The 26,146-nt window shown below is 38.4% G+C and overlaps 1 protein-coding gene across 5 annotated transcripts in view; it reads left to right on the top strand.

Moving 5' to 3' along the window:
• The window catches only part of GOSR1 (golgi SNAP receptor complex member 1), a 46,567-nt gene that overhangs the window by 3,331 nt on the left and 17,090 nt on the right, over nt 1–26,146 (top strand). For 4 of the 5 annotated variants that reach the window (XM_012503555.2, XM_030799988.1, XM_012503556.2 and 1 more), the window contains exons 3-6: nt 2,596–2,683; nt 3,036–3,143; nt 8,716–8,807; nt 11,747–11,821. In XM_012503555.2, the coding sequence (XP_012359009.1) occupies nt 2,596–2,683; nt 3,036–3,143; nt 8,716–8,807; nt 11,747–11,821 (363 nt within the window). Of the gene's footprint in view, nt 1–1,284; nt 2,684–3,035; nt 3,144–8,715; nt 8,808–11,746; nt 11,822–26,146 lie in introns of all 5 variants that reach the window. The other variant, XM_030799989.1, reaches the window with a different exon arrangement.

Genomic DNA, 26,146 nt, shown 5'->3' with positions numbered 1-26,146 from the left:
CCCAGGTGCAAGGTATACATACTGCTTTTCTGGTGTTTATTGTATTAGAGGGTATCTAATGCACTGTGTATCCTTGTTATTAATTATCAAAGCTGTCTTTAATTTTGGTACTTTTTTTTAGAAACTAGTATATTACCATATTAAATGTATGGAAAATATATTCTTATCTTTGAAGCTTATGCTCACTTTAAGTCATCCACTTGTTTCAAGAAAATATTGGGAGTAGCCAGGCACAGTGGATCATGCGTGTAATCCCAGGACTTTAGGAGGCTGAGGCGGATGGATCACTTGAGCCCAAGAGTTCAAGACTAGCCTGGGCAACATGGTGAAACCCTGTCTCTGAAAAAAGTAGAAGTAAAAAAAAAATTTTTTTTACTTAGGCAATATTTAAGACGGTTACGAAGAATAATATCATGAATCCCCATGAGCCTATCTCCCATTTTAAAAAAAATGATACTCATTCCATTGAAGCCGCTTATGGCACCCCACTTTCTCCCACCCTATAATCGACATATATTCTTACTGCATGTTTGTATTCCTGAGCAATTCGTAGTATTCTATTATGTTATATAGTATGTATATAATACAGTTATTTTACAACTTTTTTTTTCTTTAACATTTTTGAGATTCAGCTATGGATTCATTTAACTCTGGTATATTCATTTGTAATTCATATGTAGTATTTTATGACTGTATCACAGTTTAACCATTTGATGATGGCCATTGTTTCTAATTTTTGCTAATTAATAATAATAATTTTGATAGCTGACATACAGTGTTCGTTATATGTTAGGTAAGAGCTTTCTATAAATGCTGCTGGGAACATTTTTACGCAGAATGTTTCTATATACCTAGCGGTGAAATTGCTGGTAGCAGCATTGTTGTTAATCCACACTTATTTTACATACTTTTTCAAAGATTAGAAGTGAGTAGGATATTTGTCAGCTAATAAAAACAATACAATCTGAGCTTGGATTTGAATCTAGGTCTATCTCCAGAGCCCACACTCTAAACCCTACTATAGTGTGTACATTCGAACAAAAAGCTAATTTCAACACTATAGCCAAAGTACTATTTCTTTTTCATAAGGACTCCTTGGTTGTAAAGGCAGCAAGGCCAACATCGACTCTAGGATCTAAAAATAAATTACTAACACATCAAATAGACTGCATTGCTTTGGGCTTGGCTTTATTTAGCAAGTAAAGAGAATGAAGAATGTTCTTTCTATGTATTTTCTATGTTCTGTGTGCTTCATGAACTAACACTTTTGTTATTCCTCTAAAGGAAAAACTATCTTGAAAACATTTCCTAAGAAATTCTACCACAAACTGAAACTGGCTTTGTAGAATTACTTCAGCCTAACTCCCCTTCTAAATAAAAACCTAAGGCCATGAGGATCAAGATTTGATGTGTATTTTAAAGTGTCTTGTTTGATGCCCAGGTTGGAAGCATGTCACAATGAGTCAACTAAGCAATAACTAGAATATTATTTATTCCAGGAATCTTTCTTTCTTTTTTTTTTTTTAACTTTCTGTATTTTGAGAACTTCAAGGTCTATGAATCATTACCCACCTATAAGATGAGTTAAATTTAACTGAATCCTAGTATTGTGAAGAATTAGTTTTTGGCCATTTCCCTTTACTCTTACACTGTCCTGATGAATATATGAATATAATGAGTATAGAATAACCAGTAGTAGAGATTGCGCTCGCGTTCATTCATTCATTCAACAGACATTTAATGAGCATCTACTATGTGCCAGGCTGTATACTAGGTGCTAGGCATATATCTATGAATAAGACAGAGCAGTTTTTTCCTCCCTTCATGAAGCTTTAATTCTATTGGCATATTGTTCTTTTTCATAGATGTGGTAGAGGAGGATTTATATTCGTAGTCTACAGAGCATTTACTTAATCTTTTTCATTTGCCACACCGAGGCACTGTCACAGGGTAGAACAAAGTATTCAGTAAGATTGGAGAGCATATTCATTGCCTGGGCATTTGTCTGTGTCCAGTATAACTCTGATCTGTATTGAGCTGCTCATCAGATGCTAATACATACCTAACCTGATGAAGGTTAGTGGTGTTTTGGAAAAGGCAAAAGAAACACTGAGGACAGGTGGGTTTAGAATTTGAATCTGTCAAACATAAGTTTCACTTGTAAAAAGATAGATTTTTGACTATTCAGATTTGAAAAGGCAATTTAACACAATTCTACAAGACAAAAGAATGATTGCGTACTATAAGTGAAAATGTAGAAGATTAGTACCAAAGCATGCAGGACATGACTGTATATATTGGATTTAAAGCCAGTTCCTGAGTATTCGTTAGCTGGTTATCCAATCTGTGGATCATTTAAACCTCAATCTTATTTCCTGTTGGTAAGAGTCAAGGAAAGAAGAGAGAACTTAATGTTGAGGTTGAAGGAATCATAATTCCTTTGGGGTAAAAATGTAAAAGATTGTTTCTCACAGACCCTATATAACATAATCCATAATTCATTTTATGGCTCCTATTAATTACCTTATTATTTTAAGTATGTTTTAAAGGACTGCATTTGAGTAATGGATCCTCTTTATCTAAACTTCTTTTTAGTTCTGATACAACACCCCTTTTAAATGGATCAAGCCAGGACAGAATGTTTGAGACAATGGCGATTGAGATTGAGCAACTTTTGGCAAGGGTAAGTGCTTTCTGTTAAATGGCTATTTTGCAAATAACTGTATACTTGTTAGATAGGATCCTGGATTATATTGAGACAGACATGTTTATTGAAATTATCCATTCCATTCAAGATGTGTACCTCCCCACACCGCTTGAATTTTGATGACAGCCATTCTCAGGTGATATGATGTTATCTTGGTCTTTATGGATTATGTGGGGGAATGCTGAATTCTTACTTGCTATCTTGTTTGTTTTTTGTTTTGTTTTGTGTTGTTTTGCTGTCAACCGAAAGGGCATATAGGCAAATAATTTGTTTTTAGCTGTTTATAGTGCTTAGTGAAATATTTTGATTTTTTTTTCTTTATTTCTAGCTTACAGGGGTAAATGATAAAATGGCAGAATATACCAACAGTGCAGGTGTCCCCTCCTTGAATGCAGCCCTGATGTATACATTACAGCGGCATAGAGACATATTGCAGGTAATATATTGGGCTCGAGACGTTTTCATTATCACAGGAGTTCGGGTTTTTTGTTTTTTAATCCCTGCATTGGATATGTGCACATATATTTAAAAGGACAAAGAGAAAAATCTGAGAAAATAAATGCCATGCTATAGGGACTTGTTTTACTTTTTTTTTGGTCACCATTATAAAATTCTGAAAATAATAGCTCTTGCTATTTCCTGGCGAAGTTGAGTAATATTCATCACTGGGTACATATACTTCCACTCTGGTAGACCTAGCTAGCTAGCTGTAACAGTGAAATAGCCAATGGTCATGTATAGACAATAACATGGTGGGTAAGAGTGTACTTTAATCTGGCATATGGAGGGGTATGATTTACTATACTTAGTATATTGTTTGAGAAAACAGTAAATGTGTATGTGCCAATAAAACTAAATAAACTTTTAAAGATGTAAATGGAGGATATGTTAAAAATATAGTAGTACAAGTAGGAAGGCAATTTTTTTTTTTAAGATGGGGTTTCTCTGTCACTCAGGCTGGAGTGCAGTAGTACAGTCACAGCCCACTGCAGCCTCAACCTCCCAAGCTCAAACAATCCTCCTACCTCAGCGTCCCGAGTATCTGGGACCACAAGCACATGCCACCACGCCTGGCTAATTTTTTAAAAGCTTTTGCAGAGACAGGTCCTTGCCATGTTGCCCAGGCTGGTCTCTAATTCCTGTGTTCACAGGTTTTTGCTATGTTGCCCAGGCTGTTCTCTTAACTCCTGTGTATGGGCAATCCACCCAGCTTGGCCTTCCAAAGTGCTAGAATTATAGGCATGAGCCGCTGTACCCAGCCACAAATATTTTTAATGTTGAGAAAAGTCAGCAACTATTTCTAATTTTAAAAACTGTTTTTAAAAGTAGGAATAGATGGCCGGGCGCAGTGGCTCGTGCCTGTAATCCCAGCACTTTGGGAAGCCGAGGCATGTGGATCACCTGAGGTCGAGAGTTGGAGACCAGCCTGGCCAACATGGCAAAACCCTGTCTCTACTAAAAGTACAAAAATAAGCTGGGCATAGTGGTGGGCGCCTATAATCCCAGCTACTTGTGAGGCTGAGGCAGGAGAAGCTTGAACGCAGGAGCCGGAGGTTGCAGTGAGCTGAGATTGCGCCACTGCACTCCAGCCTGGACTACAAGAGTGAAACTCCATCTAAAAAAAAAAAAAAAAAAAAAGTAGGAATAGATACTTTAATACAAAAATATATTATCAGGTTAAAAGCTAGCATTGTGTTTAAAGAGAAAGCAATAAAAACATTCCCATTGTTTGAAATAAGACAAGGATACCCATGATCACTACAAATGTATAATGTTGTTTTTTAAGTTCTTGATGGTGCAATTAGACAGTAAAAAGAAATGAAATGTGTGCTAGGCATGGTGGCTCACACCTCTTATCCCAGCACTTTGGAAGTCTGAGGTGGGCGGATCTTTTGAGGTCAGGAGTTGGAGACCAGCCTGGCTAACAGGGTGAAACCCCTTCTCTACTAAAAATACAAAAATTAGCGGGGGCGTGGTGGTGGGTGCCTGTTATCCCAGCTACTTGGGAGGCTGAGGCAGGAGAATAGCTTGAACCCTTGAACCTGGGAGGTGGAGGTTGCAGTGAGCCGAGATTGTGCCACCGCACTCCAGCCTGGGCAACAGAGTGACTGTCTCAAAAAAAAGAAAAAAAAAAAGAAGTAAATATTGGAAAGGAAGAGGCAAAATTTCTGTGAGGTAGCAGGATAAAATTATATGTCTAGTACATGCAAGAAAATTACCTGATAAAAAGTTAGAAACAATTAAATTCAGTAAGATTGTAGATTACAAAATGAATACATAAAAGCAAATAGTTTTCCTACTATGATAGGAAATAAATGATAACCTGTTAGAAAATATAATGGAAGAAACTATAAATCATTTATATATGAAATAAGCAATGTGTAGGACTTGTATGTGCAAAATTCTACTGAGGGACATAGAACAAGATTAAAGTAAAGGAGGCCGGGCGCGGTGGCTCACGCTTGTAATCCCAGCACTTTGGGAGGCCGAGGCGGGCAGATCATGAGGTCAGGAGATGGAGACCACGGTGAAACCTTGTCTCTACTGAAAATACAAAAAATTAGCCGGGCATGGTGGCGGGCGCCTGTAGTCCCAGGTACTCGGAGAGGCTGAGGCAGGAGAATGGCGTGAACCTGGGAGGCGGAGCTTGCAGAGCCGAGATCGCGCCACTGCACTCCAGCCTGGGCGACAGAGCAAGACTCCGTCTCAAAAAAAAAGAAAAAAAAAAAAAGATTTAAGTAAAGGAAAGAATCATTCTGTTTTTGGATAGGAAGACTTTCATCTAAATTGCATGACATCCCAGTGGAAACAGCAGGGTTGTATCGTTGTTTAATTAAAAACAAATGACATAATGACACCAAAGTTCATTTGGAATCATAGACATACAAGAACAACCAAGAAAACAACCTGAAAATGAAGATAAGTGGTAGAGGATTCCTAGTTCTACCAGATCTTAAAACCTGTTAAAAAGCTGGAATAGTTAAGACAGTTTGATACTAGAGAAAAATAAACAAATAAAAACAATTAAACAGAGTAGAGTTTATATGTAGACCCAATTATGTTTGGAAATTTTTAGTTTCTGATAAAGATGTTGTTTAAAATCAGTGGGGCAAAGAGAAATTATAAAATAAATAGAACTATAACCATTGCCTAATTATTCAGGGATTTAAAAAAAACAATTGTATCTCAATCCTCACATCCAGAACAAATTCCAGATGGATCCAAGAAGTGTAGAAAAAGAAACCATAAAGCAGAGGTGAAATTTATACACTTTTGAGAAGAAAGGACTTTCTAAATAAGACTTGATACTGGAAACCATAACGAATGGCTAATTTGCTTACTACACAGAGAAATAATAGAAATAAGAAAAAGACAGTAGGAAAATGGACAAAGGATATAAAATGGCTTACAAAAAAATGAGTGGCCAAAACTATAAAAACATTTTCAGCAGTATTTCCAAATAAAAATACAGAAATCTAAAAGAGGTGATTTTTCACATGTCAGATTAGCAAATGTTGAAACATGTATTACCCATTATTGGCAAGAGTAAAAATAAAAAAAGGGCACTCATATATTACTGGTGGGAACATAAATTGATGTAATGTTTATAGAAGGCAGTTTAGCACTACCAGAATTTAAATGAATGTAAGATTCTTTGATCCAGTTATTCTTTTTTTTGAGACGGAGTCTCATTCTGTTGTCCAGGCTGGAGTATTGGAGTGCAGTGGTGCGATCTCAGCTCACTGCAGCCTCCACCTCCTGGGTTCAAGCGATTCTTCTGCCTCGGCCTCCTGAGTAGCAGGAACTACAGGCGTGCGCCACCACGCCCAGCTAATTTTTGTATTTTTAGTAGAGATGGGGTTTCATCATATTGGTCAAGCTGGTCTCAAACTCCTGATGTCGTGATCCACCCACCTTGGCCTCCCAAAGTGCTGGGATTACAGGCATGAGCCACCGTGCCCAGCCCTGATCCAATTATTCTATTGCTAGGCATTTACTCCTTTTTTTTAAAGCTCTGTTGAACTTAATAGACATTTACTCTTTAAATATACTTTTTTTTTTTGAGACAGAGTCTCACTGTGTCACCCAGGCTGGAGTGCAGTGGCACGGTCTCGGCTCACTGCAACCTCTGCCTCCTGGGTTCACACCATTCTCCTGCCTCAGCCTCCCGAGTAGCTGGGGCTACAGGTGCCCGCCACCACTCCCGGCTAATTTTTTGTGTTTTTATTAGAGGCGGGGTTTCACCGTGTTAGCCAGGATGGTCTCGATCTCCTGAGCTCATGATCCACCCGCCTCGGCCTCCCAAAGTGTTGGGGTTACAGGCATGAGCCACCGAGCCCGGCCTAAATATACTTTTTTTTAAAATAAAAGAGTTCAGTTAAAAAAATATATAAGAATGTTTATTGGCAGTATTTTTTCTTTTTTTGAAACAGAGTCTCGCTCTGTTGCCTAGGCTGGAGTGCCGTGGTATGATCTCAACTCACTGTAACCTCTGCCTCCCAAGTTCAAGCGATTCTCCTGCCTCAGCCTCCCGAGCAAAGTAGCTGGGACTACAGGTGCATGCCACCATGCTGGCTAAGTTTTGTGTTTTTCGTAGAGACAGGGTTTCGCCATGTTGGCCAGGCTGGTCTCGAACTCGTGACTTCTAGTGATCCGCCCACCTCAGCCTTCCAAAGGGCCGGGATTACAGGCATGAGCCACCCTGCCTGGCTCTTGCAGTATTTTTAATAGCAAACAAAATGAAAACAACTAAAGTGTTTATCAGTAGGAAATTTATTAAATTGTGATAGTCATAAGATAATATTCTATGCAGCTATTAAAAAGAATGATGTAGATTTCTTTTTCCTAATATGGAAAGATTGCTTGATACTTTATGAAGTACAGAAGGCAAGGTGTACATCAGAATATACATTATGACTTATTTGGCAAAGTGAAAGAGATAATAGATAAGCTTGTATATGTAAAAACATATTTCCTGGCCAGGCGCAGTGGCTCACACCTGTAATCCCAGCATTTTGGGAGGCCAATGTGGGTGGAACTCTTGAGGTCAGGAGTTCAAGACCAGCCTGGCCAACATAGTGAAACTCCACCTCTACTAAAAATACAAAAATTGGCTGGATGTAGTGGCACGCTCCTGTAGTCCCAGTACTAGGGAGGCCGAGGCACTAGAATCGCTTGAACCCGGGAGGTGGAGGTTGCAGTGAGCTGAGATGGCACCACTATACTCCAGCCTGAGCGACAGAGCAAGACTCTTGTCTCCAAAAAAAAAAAAAAGAAAATAATAATTTCCTGGAAGAAAATACAAAATGATGGTAACAGTTATGAGGTATGGAGCAGAATGTTTTGTTTTCCTTTGTTTCACCTTTATTTCTTTTGGTGCTCTTTTAATATTCTCCTCCATGTTTATGTGTTACTTTTGTTTTTTAAAAGGTCAGCAGGGACTCTGTGGGAGACAAGATTTTGATTTTCTTCTTTGTCTACATCTCTGAATTTATGAAAAGTGATGAAATACTTTTAACAGTGGTACAAAAATAATAGAAAATGTTTAAAGATTATTTTTTTCCTTATAATTCTCTTGATTATGTTCTTTTCTGTTTAGGAATTAAATTTTTTGTGAGAGCTCCAAAATGATGAAATTTGAAAATAAGCTCTATTAAGTATACTACTAAGTAGAAAGAGCCTCTCAAGTTTTCTCCTAGACTATTTGAAGTTATTTTATCTCGGAATTTTTTTCTTCTTAATTCTGCCTCATAAGACAAAGTACTAGGAGGTACAAAGGATAGTGATTTAATGGCACTGTTTCCCTAGCACTGAATTATTTTCATTTGAAAGAAGTTGGTCACTCTTCAGGAAAGTAATTTTAAAGTTATTTTTACCTTTGGTTAATTTGATTTCTTAAATAACAGTTTTCTTGACAAATTTACAGTGTGATGATGATACATAACTGGTTCAGTGAGATGAAAATCCGTAATTAGCTTCTGTTGAGACTGGATGTTGATTTATTACAGGATTATACACATGAATTCCATAAAACCAAAGCAAACTTTATGGCAATACGGGAAAGGGAGAATCTCATGGGATCAGTACGAAAAGATATTGAGTAAGTTGCCTTTTATATTATGTTGTAGAATTTATTCAGATTTGGCTTTAGGATATGTTCCTGGTTAATTGCAAATTGAGTGGCAGAACCATGGTTGAGATTTCAGGGTTTCCAATTCCCATTTCACTGTCTTTATAACATTGCTGTTACAGTGTCATCCTAATCTACTTTTCCATTTTTATCTCATGCTTCCTCTTACTTTATCATTGGCTCCTGCCAACCTTGACTTTCCTGTCTTAATTCCAAGTCCAGCTTAGATGGTTCTTCATGGTTCTCCGATCTCTTACCTCCAACCCTAAGAATTATAACGTTACTTTTATGATCCTCTGCAGATGTGTCAGAGAAAAAAAAATTCTTTAATTGTAACATTATCAGTAACTGAAGCTCTCCATGTTTCTCTTCCTGATTGTCACCTGTCCCCTGGCCCTCTCTCTTGTCCCAACAGTTATATATTACAAACAATAATATGTACAAACTCATAGCCTTATGTTAAATTATTTAAGGACTCCCAACATTCTCATACTGATCTCAATCTATAATTTTAAATATTTTTTTCTTCTGTCCCTTCACCTCACCTTCAGTGATCTATTCTAGCATTTCATACGCATTTTTGGAAATTTTTTTACAGCTGAACTTACCGACAAAGTTAAGTCCCATGGGCGTCTCATTGAAGCTGAAGATGTTCCAATTTGGAGCCATCTACTGATACCTGTCATTGTCTCACTTGTGATAAATATGATAAATTATGTGATACGTTTTATAAACTATGATACACATTTATGGTAAACTATATATTATGTGTGATCTCAGAAACACTTTCCTAGAGATCCTTTATTTTGTTGTAACAGTAACAGTTTCAACAGTAAGACTGTTGTAATATTTTCAGTCCTTCAGGACATTTAAGTCTTTTGTTTAATTTCCATATAGTCCATTTATACATACATTTTGAGGAATGCATTGGGAACCCACATAGGGGATGGTCTTTAATGTATAGACATTGAGCCCCCCCATAATTTGTGGGAATCACTAGAATGCAACCCATTGTAATAACTTGCTTTTTGAAAAATGGCCATAAAAGATACATACGTTCATCTATTCATTAAACTGTCTCCTGAGTATCAACTCCGAGTTAGTCACAGCAGAAGGTAGAAATGAAAAGACCAGCCAGGCGTGGTGGCTCACGCCTGTAATCCCAGCACTTTGGGAGGCTGAGGCAGGCGGATCACTTGGGGCCAGGAGTTCAAGATCAGCCTGGCCAACATGGTGAAACCCCGTCTCTACTAAAAATATAAAAATTAGCTGGGCATAGTTGTAGGCACCTGCAATCCCAGCCACTCGGGAGGCTGAGGCAGGAGAATTGGTTTAACCTGGGATGTGGAGGTTGTAGTGAGCTGTGATCCTGCCACTGCACTCTAGCCTGGGTGACAGAGCAAGACTCTGTCTAAAAAAAAAAAAAGAAATGAACAGACCAATGTGGCCCTGTAGGAGTTTAGAATCTAGGTGCTAGAGGAAAGTATATGTAGTAGTTTACACAGTATTTTTTGATGTATTGTATTTTTTGGCCTCATAGCAATCTTTTGGTTAAGATAGAAATTATCAGTCTCATTTTACAAAACTAGATATTGAGACACTTGTCTGATGTGAAGTGGCTATGAAATGATTCAGTAGAGATTTAAATCCAAGTCATCAGTCTCCCGAGTCCAATGTGTTCTTGGTTATATTATTCTGCTTTCCTCGGTGGTGTTTTCTCCTGTGCTTTGCACAGTAGCACTGCCTTTCAGCCAGTATTTCAGTTTTAACAGCATGACCCTCTTTTGTCTTACTGTAGTATTTGCACACTTAACTTAAATTTTAAAAACTTTGGGCTGGGCATGGTGGCCCATGCTTGTGAAATCCTAGTACTTTGGGAGGCCAAGACAGGTGGATCACTTGAGCTCAGGAGTTCAAGGCCAGCTTGGCCAACGTGGCGAAACCCCATCTCTACTAAAAATATAAAAATTAGGTGGGCATGGTGGCGGGCACTTGTAATCCCAGCTACGCAGGAGGCTGAGGCACAAAAATTGCTTGGACCCGAGAGGCAGAGGTTGCAGTCAGCCGAGATGGCACTACTGCACTCTAGCCTGGGTGACAGAGTGAGAATTCATCTCAAAAAAAAAAAAAGCAAACATTAGCCAGGCATGGTGGTGTGCTCATGTAGTCCCAGCTACTTGTGGGGCTGAGGCAGGAGGATCACTGGAACCTGGGAGGTTGAGGAGGCTGCAGTGAGCCAACATTGTGCCACTGCACTCCAGTCTGGGTAACAAAGTAAGACTCTGTCTCCAAAAACAAAACAAAACAAAACAAAAAAATTGCTCCTGATACTTTATTATTAGTGGAAAACAGAAAAATTAAATTTTTGATAGTAATGATAAGAGTAATTTTTTTGTGAACTTCAATACACTGAAAACCAAAATGGTTTTCCTTAAGTGTGCCAAAATGAGCAAATCTTCAGCTAGATTTCAGTGTTCCTTAGACTTCAGTTGGTGGACTGCATATATTACTGTGAAAGAAAACATTTCATTTCAACAGCTTTCCCACCCTGTGTGCTATGTACTAAATCAGTCCTAAGTTTTACTTCCACTTGGAGAAAAATGAAGATATCAGAGACAGGAGGTAAAGGAAAAGTAAGATTTTTTTGGTTGGTTGTTTCAGAATGTTGAGTTATTTTGGTGAAAAATGGTAAACTGTTAGGCCTAAATTAGAGAGGCAGAGGCATTAATATTTATCTACTTATAATAACATTTTTCAGAGGGAAATGCAAAGGATTACGTACTTTCATTGTTCATTCAAAACCCTGGAGAGGCTCAATTTTTCTACTTTCAAGATCACTAGGGTCAGTCACTTAATCTGATTTTGTATTCTCTGCCAAAAATGTTTTTAAATTTTCTCTTTTGTCCCAGGTCATATAAAAGTGGGTCTGGAGTAAACAACAGAAGAACTGAGCTGTTTTTGAAAGAACATGACCACCTTCGAAAGTAGGTATTGAATGTATGTGCATTATGTGGTTTTCCATGTTTATTAATTCATTTACTTATGTAACCAACATTTTATGATGTTTATTATACTGAGTGCCTTGTCCATGCTAATTCATTTTATTCTCCTAATGACTGTTTTCAATAGAAAAGGAATTGCAACTGTTCCAACCATAATTAGGAAAGATCCTGTGCTGTTGAATATTTCACATCACTTAATTGTTACCTTAATATGTTTTTTTTTTTTTGAGATGGAGTCTCGCTCTGTCACCCAGGCTGGAGTGCAGTGACTCAATCTCGGCTCACTGCAGCCACTGCCCCCCGGGTTCAAGCGATTCTCCTGCCTCAGCCTCCCAACTAGCTGGGACTACAGGCGTGTGCCACCATTCCCGGCTAATGTTTTTGTATTTGTAGTAGAGATGGAGTTTCACCATGTAGCCAGTATGGTCTCCGTCTCCTGACTTCGTGATGCGTCCGCCTTGGCCTCCCAAAGTGCTGGGATTACAGGCGTGAGCCACCACCGCACCCGGCCAGTGCATGTGCTAATTCTCTACAGAGAGAGACTGAGACAGGATGAAACTGAATGGAATAAGAGCTCTTTATGAGTTAGATGAGTCGTTGAGACTGAAAAGATGGGCATAGTCATTGCCCTCAATATGATAACACGAGCTTCTAAATACTTTTCTTAAATCAATTTTTTTTGTAATTACAAATACTTGCTAGGTAATAAAATAGCATTAAAATTATTAGTAAAATATGTTTACAAAATAATGGGAAAAACTTTAGTTTTTCAGTGTTTTTGTATTTCATTTGCCAAGTGCTTTGAGGAAGAAGTGGCAAGATTTTTTTGAAATAACTTTAAATAACAAAAGCTATAAATGCCTTTCATAGCGCTCATTTTAGAAAGTATGGATAGTTCAACACCACAAAAAGAAAATTGAAATGACACATTACAACAAATTCTGTAACATTTTTTACTCTTCAGTAGATGGCAAGCTTTTTCCCATGTAATTTGATTTTTTGTTTGTTTTTTTTAAAATAAATGATGCATATATTCCATAATAAAGATAATCCATAAATTATGTAACCATTTCCCTAATGTTGGCCTTTTGGATTATGTTCTGTTTTTACTATTATACATAGTAAAGCCTTTGCGTGTATCCGTCATGATTTCCTCATGATAAATTCCTAAATCAGAATTGCAGGATTAAAGAACACACTCATTTGCAAAGTTTTTCTATAATATTGGCAAATTTCCAAGTTGGATGTTTTGCAGTAGGGTCACACTTTTTATGGCTAGAACTATGTTTAAGCTTATGCTTCTTCATAAATACTGTTTTTTAATGTTAATGTAATTTTTTACTTGCTCCAAAAGTGCATATTTTTGCCTGGAAAAAGAGTAAATCAGTTTTTGTAAATGAATGGCAGACTTACACACACACACACACACACACACACACAACTTACTTTGTAATGAATTGTTTTTACCAGCTCTCCTTAATACTCTTTTTGTCTAAAAATAAATACTGTTAGGTTTTAGTAATTTATGTTATGGATGACACATTTCTTTTGCTATATGGTGGATAAAGTAACTTTCGTTTTTGGCTTGTCTTGTCTTTCCCTGAGTCTGTCAGTCAGAAGAAAATACTGACTTTGAATTAGTGTCAAGCTTGTAGCTACTTGTGTTTTGCTGGACTGTTGATACATTTTTATAGGGTTTTTAGTTGCTATTTAGATTAATTTCTCTTTCTTTATATAATTTTCTTTTTCAGTACTCCCTGATATTTTTCTTCTTGAAAAAGTATCTAGTTAATTTTGTATAGTTCTTCTCCCCACCCCAAGAATTTCTGCCTTTATAATCTTTTCTGTCTTTTTTCTTTAAGACAGAGTCTCACTCTGTTGCCCAGGCTGGAGTGTTGTGGTATGATCTCAGCGCACTGCGCCCTTTGCCTCCTGGATTCCAGCGGTTCTCCTGCCTCAGCCTCCTAGGTCGCTGGGACTACAGGCATCTGCCACTACACCCAGCTAACTTTTGTATTTTTAGTAGAGATGGGGTTTCACTATGTTGGCCAGGCTGGTCTTGAACTCCTGACTTCACGAGATCCACTCACCTCAGCCTCTGAAAGTTCTGGGATTACAGGCATGTGCCCAGCCTTTTTTTTTTTTTTTTTTTTTTTTTTTGACTTGAAGGTCTCACTCTGTCACCCATTGTTTCTCTTTGTATTTATTTTATACAAGATGTATGGCTGATTCTGGCCAACATGGTGAAACCCCGTCTCTACTAAAAATACAAAAATTAGCCGGGTATGGTGGTGGGCACCTGTAATCCCAGCTACTTGGGAGGCTGAGGCAGGAGAATTGCTTGAACCAGGAGGCAGAGGTTGCAGTGAGCCAAGATTGTGCTACTGCACTCCAGCCTGTGTGACAGAGTGAGACTCCGGCTCAAAAAAAAAAAAAAAAGAGACATGGCTGATTATATTGTTGCTGTCTTTATAGATGGAGAATTAAGGAGTAGAGATAGACAGACTATATTACCTCAAACATGGAAATGCCATGATTTATCCAGAATCATACATTCATTACTTGACCAGGCATATGGTGCTTTTTCTCTAGAAGCATTTTGTCATTTTGAATAAAATATGTCTTCTGTATTTACCTTAATGAAATTGACAACTTTCAGAGGTCTTCAGTGGTGAAGACAAACTTGAATAAGGAGATAACTTACACAAGCAGAAAAAGCCTCATCTCTTCTGGATTCCTTTAATGCCAGTGGTCATCACCAGGTGTAGATCTGTCACCCTTTACCCAGGCTGGGACCGCCACCTTCTCATCTACAGGTGTATCACCTTAGCAATCTTATGCATCTCACTGTCACCCAACACGTTTTCTCCTTCCAAGCCTCTGCAGTCCCACGAGTTTGTCTGTATTTTTCTTCTTATAACCTACCTTGCTACCTTAGCCAGCCTGGATCTCACAGGAGATTAACTGAAATACTCCCAACATTGGGCCTTTCCTGTGCCCCTGTCTTCCTGCTGTACCCTGGCAAAATGCCAGCCCAATCCACAGTCTGTTGTTCTACTTCTGTATCTGAGGGCTAAAGAAAAAGCACCTACTCATACAGATTAACCCTGTTTTAAAGTTACTATTACATATTTTCAGCCTCATCTGAGTACTCGGCCTTGCCTGATGCCTTTTGCTTGCCCAGCCCTGTTTAGTTCTCTCATTCTCTTCAAGAACTTTACCAAATCTTCTCCTTCCCTGTCTTGACCTTCCTGTCTCTTCACCTGATACAGAGGTTCTTAGCTCCTACTTCATTGAGATTTTTAAGGTTTGGATCTTTTCTATAAATTGACCTATAGGAGTATCCCTCTTTACCCCTTTCCTATAGTTGTTTGGGGGTGGAATGTTTGTCCTGAGAAGGCCAGTGCATGCATTGGACACTTGTCTCTATCCCCATTTGCTACGTAAGTATTTGACTCTTCAGCCATCCGGTACACTGTCTGTCTCTGGTTTACACCTGCTTTCTCTGTGTCAGCACTCATTTCCGCTTTAGCCCATTGACTTCTTCCCTCACAACACTACTGAACTTGCTGTCAGTAGGCACATCAGTGATCTCCTGCATGCCAAGTCTCATGGACATTTTTTTTTCACGTTGTTTGGCTGCTGCTCTGCCTGACTTGATATTATAATCTCCTTTCCTTGAAACCCTAGGCTACTGTGGCACTATACTTTACTGATTCTCCACTTACCTTTCTTACTTGTCTTTTGTTTTTTTTCCTGAGTTCCTCCAGATGTGGCCTAGGAATCCTTTTAAACACAGTGCTCCAGGCAGAAATTAGTTGGAGTTAGTTCACAAGATGCAATTTATTTGCCATCCACCCTTGCATTTCAGCTCCATTATTTGTCCTTGACATGCCTGTCTATAAAAACACTTTCTCCTTCCCAGAGATGGCAGCTAACAATACCTAGCAAAGAGAAATGGGAATTTCATTCACAATGTCATAGGGAAAGCAATTGGTAAGATTATTTTACTGCCAAGGATAATAAGATTAATTAGAGAGTTGAAGAAAGAGGCTTGAATTCTGAAATTGTATAGAACCATCTAAAAGGTAAAGCTGAGGAGTTTTATCCATACTTACAGGCTGTGACTGTTTTCATAGAAGTACTCTCTGATTTATGGGCATGTCATTGATTATAACTAGAATTGGAGATTGTGCACATTAAACACATCAGCTTAAACATCCTTGACATTTTAAAAAATTTTAAAAATACTCTTGGCAGAGTTTTGGCGTAGTCATGATATTTAAAATATTATCCTAATTTGTTGGTTTCCTAGAGTATAATTTCATTTAATCACATGTATGATAAGAACATACAGACTTCTTGCTGAGGGCATTGGCTCATGCCTATAATGCCTGTAATCTCCGCTACTCAGGAGGCTGAGTTGGGAGGATTGCTTGAGGCCAAGACTTTGAGACTGGCCTGGCCTTGCTATGTTTAGCAAGACTCTCTCTAAAATATAATAATAAAAATACTAAGTATATTTCTTGGTTTCTAGGGTTAATTTTTTTTCGTCTTTCTCTCATTAATTTACCACTTTTATCTGACTAAGATACCTAAAGTTTCTTTATTCCTTGGATTTGTAGTATAGTGAAATGATTAGGGCAGGGTTTTGAAACCAGAGAGACGGGTTCAAATCCTGGTGTGGACTCTATCTTTTTGGGGTAAGGACCTTTAAATTCTCTGACTTTCCAGTGTCTTTTAAATGAGTAAAATAACCCTTACTTTATGGAATGTTGCAAAGATGAGAGAGGATGTATGTAAAATGTTTACCTATTACAGTTCTTGATATGTAGTAGACAAATTCTAAAATTACATTGAGCCATTTTGCCCATAGTGGTGTTAGAATAGAAAAGTATACTCATACATTAGAATTGTGCACCTAGAGCTAAGTGATTCCAGCCCTGTGGAACCTGTCAATGCCAGAATCGCCTGTAGGACTAAGATGAATGTCACCTGACCCTGATTGTCTATTAAAACTCAATGTATGGCCAGATGCAGTGGCTCACGCCTGTAATTCCTGCGTTTTAGGAGGCTGAGGCGGGCAGATCACTTGAAGTCAGGAGTTCAAGACCACCTGGCCAACATGGTGAAACCCCATCTCTATCAAAAATACAAAAATGAGCCAGGTGTGGTGGCAGGCGCCTATAATCCCAGCTATTCAGGAGGCTGAGGCAGGAGAATTGCTTGAACCTGGGAGGCAGAAGTTGCACTGAGCTGAGATCGTGTTACTCCATGCCAGATGGAGCAATACTCCGTCTCCAAAAAAAAAAAAAAAAAAATCAATTTATTTTTAAATTACCTTATTAGTCATTAGTCTTATTATATATCAGTATAATGAACATTTTATTTATTCAAATCCTTTTTTTTTAGATGGAGATAATAAAATTTCAGTTGCATTCCACCTGTTTCTTCATGTGCATATCCAGATGCACATGTAATTTGTCGGTGGCAGTTTTGGTTGTTTTAATGAGCATTTGTTGAGCATCTATGATGTGGAAAGTATTGTGCCGGGTGCTGGAGATAGAGAAGTTGAGTAAAGCATAGTGGCATCATCCCTGTCCTCAGTGAGCTCAGCCAGGTGGGGTGGGGAGCAGAAAAGAAATGTGAATCGGTAGTTCCAGTGCAAAGTAAAGTGCTTTATTACGATATGCAAAGGTTTGTGCGTACTCCAGAGGAGCACATGATAGGGAGTCATTAACTCTCCTGAAGCTTCTGAAAAGGCTTTAGAGAAGTCAAACATTTGATTTGGTTCTTGAGGAATGAGTAGGTGTTCTCCAAGTAGAGATAGAAAAAGATTGAAAAGTTGAAACTCAGACTTCATGACCGTGCCTTCCTGTTTTCTTAAATCCGTATCATTCCTCATACATTATTAAATGGATCTATTTTGAAACGTCACGCATTTACTCACAGTCCGAACCCTCTCCCAGGTTATAGGCCTCACTCATGCACCTGAAGAGGACACACTGGGCAAAAGAAAGTGAGCAGTGGGGGGGCTCTGAGGGTCACCGCGGTCAGCCGAGGCTGCCATTCTTTTTCCTCATAAATCAGATTTACTGAGGTAGAATTTCCTTACAGTAAAAATGTATCCATTTTAAGTTTACAGTTTGGTACGTTTTAGCAAATGTATAGACTCTTTTAACTGCCACCACAGTCAAGACAGAGAACATTTCTATCACCCCAAAAAAGTTCCTTATGCCCCTTTGTAGTCAGTCCCCATCCCCCAGTCCTGGGCAGCTGCTTACTGGCTTTCTATCACTATAGATTAGTTTTACCTTTTCCAGAATTTTATACAAATGAATTCAAACAGTCTGCACTTTTTTCACGTAGCATAGTGTTTCTAAGACTCAGTCTTTTTCTTAAATGTCAGTAATTGATTTCTTTCAATAGCGGAATAACTTCCATTGTATGATATACCACGATTTCTTTATCCATTCAACCATTGTTGCACATGTGGGTTATTTTCAGTTTTTGGCTATTACAAACAAAATTATTATGAACATTCATAAACAAAACTTTGTGTGGTCACATGTTCTCATTCCTCTTTTTTTTTTTTTTTTTTTGAGACGGAGTCTCACTCTGTTGCCCAGGCTGGAGTGCGGTGGTGCAATCTTGGCTCACTGCAACCTCCACCTCCTGGGTTCACGCCATTCTCCTGCCTCAGCCTCCCAAGTAGCTGGGACTACAGGCGCCCACCACCACGCCCAGCTAATTTTTTGTATTTTTAGTAGAGATGGGATTTCACTGTGTTAGCCAGGATGGTCTTGATCTCCTGACCTTGTGATCCGCCCGCTTCAGCCTCCCAAAGTGCTGGGATTACAAGGCATGAGCCACTGTGCCCAGCCGTTCTCATTCCTCTTGAGTAAATACTAGGAGTTGTATTGTTGAGTTGTGTGGTAAGTGTGTGTTCCGATTTATAAGAAAGTGTTAAACTTTTCCAAAGTGGTTATACCATTTTTGCATTCCTGTCAGTCGTATGTGAGAGTTCAAATTGCTTTAAGTCCTTGCCAACACGCCTTTCTATTGTAGCCATTTTAGTAGAAGTGTAAGGGTTTTTATTGTGGTTTTGATTTGTATTTCTCTAAGGAATGGTGATGTTAAGCCTTCTTCAGGTGCTTATTAGCCATTCATGTATCTTCTTTTTTATTATTCACAACTCACAGGTTATTGTGACATTGGTATATCTTCTTTAGTAAGGGGGTCTGTTCAAGTCTTTTTGCCTTTTGTTGTGGGCCTTTTTCTATTGTGTTATAAGGGTTCTTTGTGCACTCTGGACGTAAGTCCTTTGTCAGATAAAGGTTTTGCAAGTATTTTCTCTGAGCCTGTGACTTCCTTTTCATCTGGTGACTTTCAAAAGAGCCGAGGTTTTTAATTTTGATGAAGTCTAATTGATCGGTTTTTTCTTTCTGATTAATGTATTTTGGGCCTATTTAAGAAATCTTGGCTGTCCTAAGGTTACAAATTTTTTTCTTTTGTTTTCTTTCAGGAGTTTTAGTTTTAGCTTTTTTGTTTGTTTGTTTTTAAACCTGCAGCCAGCATCATACAGTTTTAGCTTTAACATTAGGTTTATAATCCACTTTGGCTTCACTTTTGTGTATGGCGTAAGTTAAGGGTCAGGATTCATTTTTTTTTTTAAACACATGTATATTCCATTGTTTCAGTACCATTTGTTGAAAAGACTCTCTTTTCCTCTGTTTAATCTGTTCAAAGATGTTGACATGTTTGTAGAGAAGTAATTGGACATTTGCTAGTTTATTTCTGAACTTTGTTCTGTTCCATTGACCTATAGATCCATCCTTAGGCTAGTTGTACTCTGATTACTGTAGCTTTATAATAAGTTTTGAAATGAGGTAGTATGTAAGTCTTCTAACTTTATTATGTATCTTCAAAGTTATTTTGACTCCTCTGGGTCCTTTGCACCTCCATATAAATTTTAATATCAGATTGTTTAAAAGCCTGCTGAAATTTCAAATAAGATTATATTGAATCTAGAGATCCATTTGGAGAGAATTGCCATCTTAACTATAAATCTTCCAATCCAGGAACAAGGTCTTGTATAAAAATATACAAAGAACTCTTAAAATTCAACAATTTTAAAGTGGAAAAAAGATCTGAACAGCCATCTTAACCAAAGAAGATATACAGAGAATAAATTAAGCATATGAAAAGATACTTAATATAATTAAGTATCATTAGGGTACTGCAAAGTAAAACAACAGTAAGATACCACTGCACAACTGTTAGAATGGCTAAAATCCAAAACACTGACAACATTGAAAGGAACACTGAAGGAAGTGGAGTAACAGGAACTCTCACTCATTGCTGGTGTGAATGCAAATGGTACAGTGACATTGGAAGACAGTTTCGCAGTTTTGTTTTCTTTTTCTTTCTTTTTTTTTTTTTTTCGAGACACAGTCTCGCTGTGTCGCCCAGGCTGGAGTGCAGTGGCACAATTTCAGCTCACTGCATCCTCCGCCTCCCAGGTTTAAGCAGTTCTCTGCCTCAGCCTCCCAAGTAGCTGGGATTACAGGCACGTGCCACTACACCTGGCTAATTTTTGTATTTTTAGTAGAGACGGGGTTTCACCATCTTGGCCAGTCTGGTCTTGAACTCCCGACCTTGTGATCCACCCACCTCGGCCTCTCAAAGTTCTGGGATTATAGGCATGAGCCACCATGCCCAGCCTGGCAGTTTTCTTAAAAAGCTAAATATGGTTTTACCATACATTCTAGCAGTCATGCTCCTAGTGATTTACCTAAATGAGTTGAAAACTTAACATTTACACAAAAACCTGTACATGAATGTTTTATATTAGCTTTATTCATAATTGCCAAAAGTTGGAAGCAGTCAAGATGTCCTTGAATAAGTGAATGGATAAACAAATGGTGGTACATGCATGCAGTGGAGTATTATTCAGTCATACAAAGAAATAAGCCTTTAAGCCTGGAAAAGACATGGGGGAACTTTAAATGCATAAAAACAGCCAGTCTGTGAAGGCTACATACTGTATAATTTTAACTATATGACATTTTGGACAAAGCAAAACTATAGAGACAGTAAAAAGATCAGCAATTCTCAGGGGTTGAGGATGGGAAATGGAGGAAAAATGAATAGGTGAAGCACAGGATACTTAGGGCAGTAAAACTCTTCTGTATGATACTGCAAGGACGGCTCCATGACAAAACCCCCACCACCGTGCAATGCAAAGAGTCAACTCTAAAGCATGGTGTTTAGTTAGTAATGTATCAGTACTGGGTGATCAGTTGTAACACATATGCCACACTAAAGCAAGAGGTAATCACAGGTGGAGGAGAACGGGTGTATAGTGTGTACTTTCTACTGAATATTTCTATATGTCTAAAATTGTTCTAGCAATAATTCTATTCATTTTTTAAAAAAGAGAAAGTGATTTTCTAGGATCTCACTGCTAATGACTCAGCTTTTATTTTTTTATTTTCTCCTTGAACTGAGCAGGAATCTGTCAGGTGCTTCACTTTCTGTCTCCCGGTAACTTGCTGTGATTATGAAAATGTTTGTGCTAAACAACCCACGAACCAAGCAAATAAAGATATTCCTTCATCTACCCAGACTGAAAGGAATTATGCCACCATATCAGTGTTAATGGAGGAGAGGTTACAGCTGGTTTCCACTTTCATCTTTGTTTTCCTGTATTTTCCAAATGTTCTCTGTAAAATAAAAAGCTCTTTGCACTAAAACAGTATATGTGCATACTACTGCAGCTTAATTGTGTTCAGTTAACATAATTGAAGAGATTAAATAAGAAATGTAGAAATAAGTAAGACATAGATCTTAAGGATCTCTCTGGTTAACTGTAAGTGAAAGACTCTCACCACAATGCTTGATGTAAATGGTCTGATTGGTTAGTGACAACTTCGTCAATTATTGCAGCTTGCAAAGGGATTGATTTTTAAATTTTTATTTATTATTCATTATTATTTATTATGTACTTGCTTATTTGCTTTCTCATTTAGTTGCTTACTTATTTGCCTATTACTTTCCTACCATTTTAAAAGAGGAAGATACTATCTAAGTGATTTTGCCAAGTTCTTACATTTTGTTGGTTTAAATTGCTTTAAGATACATGCTTGAAATCACATGTTTGCTCTTGAAATGTGTGCCTTTTGTAGTGTGTGTGTTGGGGGAAATAAGTTATTTTTTAAAAAGATAATTATTTAAATATGGCTTTAGTGATTCCTCAGCACGATAACTGGTGATGAAATGTAGCTTATTGTTTTCAGCTAGTTTAAATTGGTCGTGAGACAAATGGAAATTTGTTTCTTAATTACAGGCCCTAGATGACTTTATAGAACATCTCTGTGCTATTATCAAGTACTTGCTTAAGAAGGATAATTCCATTTGATTATATATTTTATACCCCAAAGGAAAATAAGTTTAAATTTAATTTTAACCAGATGATGCCATCTGCATGGAGTCACTCTGTTGTTATGTCCACACTGTCCAGGATGTGTTTAGGAATCACTGGCTTTTCTCTGTTGATGCCACCATATAAGCTAAGGATGACAGTGGGTAGGGAATCTGTGTGGAATTCCTTTATGATTCACTGTAACCGTGGTGTGCTAAATGCATGGTTAAGCTAGTGTCAGCATCGTCTTCCTGTAAGTTAAATATCTCTTCTGTGAGCATTTCTCCTGCGTACTCATGTATATTTTGAAATATGCTTTACGGGATATTTTAGGACTTAATAAAAGAAAGATGACTGATGTGTAAGGGGACTTAAAGGGAAGAAAAACCCCTTCTTCTATAGGGTAGCATATTTGGGATTATAATTTTCGTTTTCTTTAGGTTAGTTTCATTTAACTTTTTTTTTTTTTTTGAGTCGGGGTCGTGCTCTGTCGCCCAGGCTGGAGTGCAATGGCACGATCTCGGCTCACTGCAACTTCCGCCTCCCAGGTTCAAGGAATTCTCCTGCCGCGGCCTCCTGAATAGCTGGGATTACAGGCGCCCGCCACCACGCCTAGCTAATTTTTGTATTTTTAGTAGGGACGAGGTTTCACCATGTTGGCCAGGCTGGTCTCGAACTCCTGACCTCAGGTGATCCACCTGCCTCAACCTCCCAAAGTGCTGGGATTACAGGCATGAGCCACCGCACCTGGCCAGTTGGTTTCATTTTCAAGTGAATCCAGCAAACACTCTTTTCTTTGACTTGTAGTTCCAGCATTGCTATAAAATTACTGTAATTTGAGGATAGTTGTCAATCTCAAATATATAAAATGCCCAATTTCAGTGACCATTTATCCTTTTAAGAAAACCTATGAAAATCCAATTTTGTGCAAAAAGTGGGAAATAAGTGGGGGCGTAAATATTTGCTTCATGAGACTTTATTTGATTCATGTAAATAGAAAATGGTTTCATTACATGTAAAATGTGATTTAAATTGGTCAAAATGTCATTTTCGGAAAGTATACCTGAGACGTATGTACTCATTACGTAATGAGTACTAAAATCGGGTCTCATTACATAGAACAAGGATTCTATCTGTGTGCCACAAACAACTTCAAAGAATTTTCTTTATATGTAATGACACAGAAAGTTGTTCCTTAGCGTCCATTTCAACTCCAGTTCTTCAGGAACATTGAATGCAAATTATAATGAGTTTATTTTCCAACTAAAGTATAATAGTTAGGCTAGTGTATTAGCTAGTTTAGTTCTGACCTTTATGGTTGAGAACAGATACAAGAGAATTACAGAAAGCAGATAGTGGAAATGATAAAGTGTACCTGGCTGGCTTTCTGACGATTTATGTGAAATGCTTGGCTTTGTAATTTTATATTTCTTTCTAGGCTGATACGTTGAGTTTATTTAGTTAGAAATGTATTTCCACAGACTGATTATCTGTTTTTTTAAATGCTGCTTCACAGTTGTATACTACTTAAGGTATGTAGCTTCGTAGCCAATCTAAATTGGAATTGGGTTTTTGTTATTGTCATTTGGTACATTGGTCACTTTATAAATGTTTAACTTTTTGTTTTGAGTTAATTATAGATTTGCATGCAGTTTTAAGAAATAATACAGAGAGGCCGGGTGTGGTGGCTTATGCCTGTGATTCCAGTTACTTGGGAGGCTGAGGCAGGAGGACTGTTGAAGCCCAGAGTTCAAAGATGTAGTGAGCTGTGATGGTGCCATTGCACTCCAGCCTGGGTGACAGTGAGACCCCATCTCTACAAAGAAAAAATAATAATAATAATACAAAGAAATCTCATGTATGGGCCTACCAAATTTTGGGTTTTGCTCTATTGCACTTTGCAGATATTATTTTTTACAAACTGAAGGTTGGTGGCAGCCTGTGTTGAGCAAGTCTTGCGGTGCCATTTTTCTAACAGCATATGCTCACTTTGTGTCTCTGTGTTACATTTCGGTAACAGTATTTTAGATGTTTTCATTATTATCATATCTGTTATAGCGATCAGTGATCTTTGATGTTACTCTTGTAATTGCTTACAACCTCACTGATAGAAGAGGGTGAACTTGATAAATGTTGTGTATGTGTGGGGTTTTTTTTGTTTTGTTTTGAGATAGGGTCCTTCTCAGTTGCTCCCAGGCTGGAGTGCAGTGGCATGATCTCAGCCCACTGCAACCTCCACCTTGTGTGCTCAAGCGATCCTTCCTCCTCAGCCTCTTGAGTAGATGGGACCACAGGTGCACACCACTGTACTCAGATAATCTTAAAATTGTTTGTATAGACTAGGTCTCACTATATTGGCCAAGCTAGTCTCAAACGCCTGGGCACTCAAGTAATCCTCCCACCTCGGCCTCCCAAAGTGCTGGGATTACAGGCGTGAGCCACCATGCCTGGCCAGTTGTGTGTGTTCTGACTGTGTCATCCACCATCCATTCCCAACTCACTCCTTCTCCTCAGGCCCCTCTCTATTACCTGACACAGAACAGTATTGAAATTAGGCTAATTAATAACTTTGCAGTGGCTTGTAAATATTCAAGTGAAAGGAAGAGTTGCACAACTCTTTCAATCAAAAGGCAGAAACCATTACCTTTAGTGAAGAAAGCATACCAAAAGCCAGTCTAAGCTGAAACCTAGGCCTCTTGTGCCCGTTAGCCAAGTTGTGAAAGCAAAGGAAAAGTTCTTGAAGGAGATTAAAAGCACCACTCCAGTGAATACGTAAATGATAAGAAAGCAAAACAGCCCTATTGCTGATATGGAGAAAGTTTTAATGGTCTGGTTAGAAGATCAAACCACCCACAACATTCCCTTAGCCTAAGCCTAATCCAGAGCAAGGCTCTCTTCAGCTTTATGAAGGTTGAGGGAGGTGAGGAACTTGCTGAAGAAAGGTTTGAAGTTAACAGACGTTTAACAAAACGTTAACAAAAGTTTGAAGTTCATGGGGTTTAAGGAAAGAAGCCATCTCTATAATATAGAAGTGCAAAGTTGAAGCAGGAAGTGCTGATGTAGAAGCCGCAGCAAGTTACCCAGAAGGTGTAGCTAAGATCATTGATAAAGGTGGCTCCACTAAGCAACAGATGTTTAGTGTAGAATAAACAGCCTTTTGTTGGAAGAAGATGCCATTTAGGACTTTCCTCCTAGAGACGAGAAGTCAGTGCCTGGCTTCAAAGCTTCAAAGGACAGCTGACTGTCTTCTTCGGTGCTAATACAGCTGGTGACTTTAAATTGAAGCCATTGTGTATTTACCATTCCAGAAATTCTAGAGCCCTTAACAATTATGCTCAGTCTACCCTGCCTGTGCTCTCTAAATTGAATAACAAAGCCTGGAAGACAGCACATCTGTTTACCGCATGGTTTGCTGAATATTTTAAGCCGACTCTGGAGACCTACTGCTCAGAAAAAAAAGAATTATTTCAAAATATGACTGCTCTTTGACAATGCACCTCTGATGGAGATGTACAAGGAGAGGAATGCTGTTTTCATGCCAGCTGACACAGCATTCATTCTGAAGCCTGTGGTTCAAGGAGTGATTTTGACTTTTAAGTTTTATTATTTAAGAAATACATTTTGTAAGGCTAAAGCTGCCATAGATAGTTCTTCTTCTTCTTCTTTTTTTTTTTTTTTTTTGAGACAGAGTCTCGCTGTCGCCCAGGTTGGAGTGCAGTGGCACAATCTCGGCTCACTGCAGGCTCCACACCCCCGGCGTTCACGCCATTCCCCTGCCTCAGCCTCCCGAGTAGCTGGGACTACAGGCGCCCGCCACCTCGCCCAGCTAATTTTTTTGTATTTTTAGTAGAGATGGAGTTTTGCCGTGTTAGCCAGGATGGTCT

The sequence above is a fragment of the Nomascus leucogenys genome, chromosome 19, assembly GCF_006542625.1.
Source record: "Nomascus leucogenys isolate Asia chromosome 19, Asia_NLE_v1, whole genome shotgun sequence".
Classification (NCBI taxonomy): Eukaryota; Metazoa; Chordata; class Mammalia; order Primates; family Hylobatidae; genus Nomascus; species Nomascus leucogenys.
This window is presented reverse-complemented; position numbering and strand designations above follow the sequence as displayed.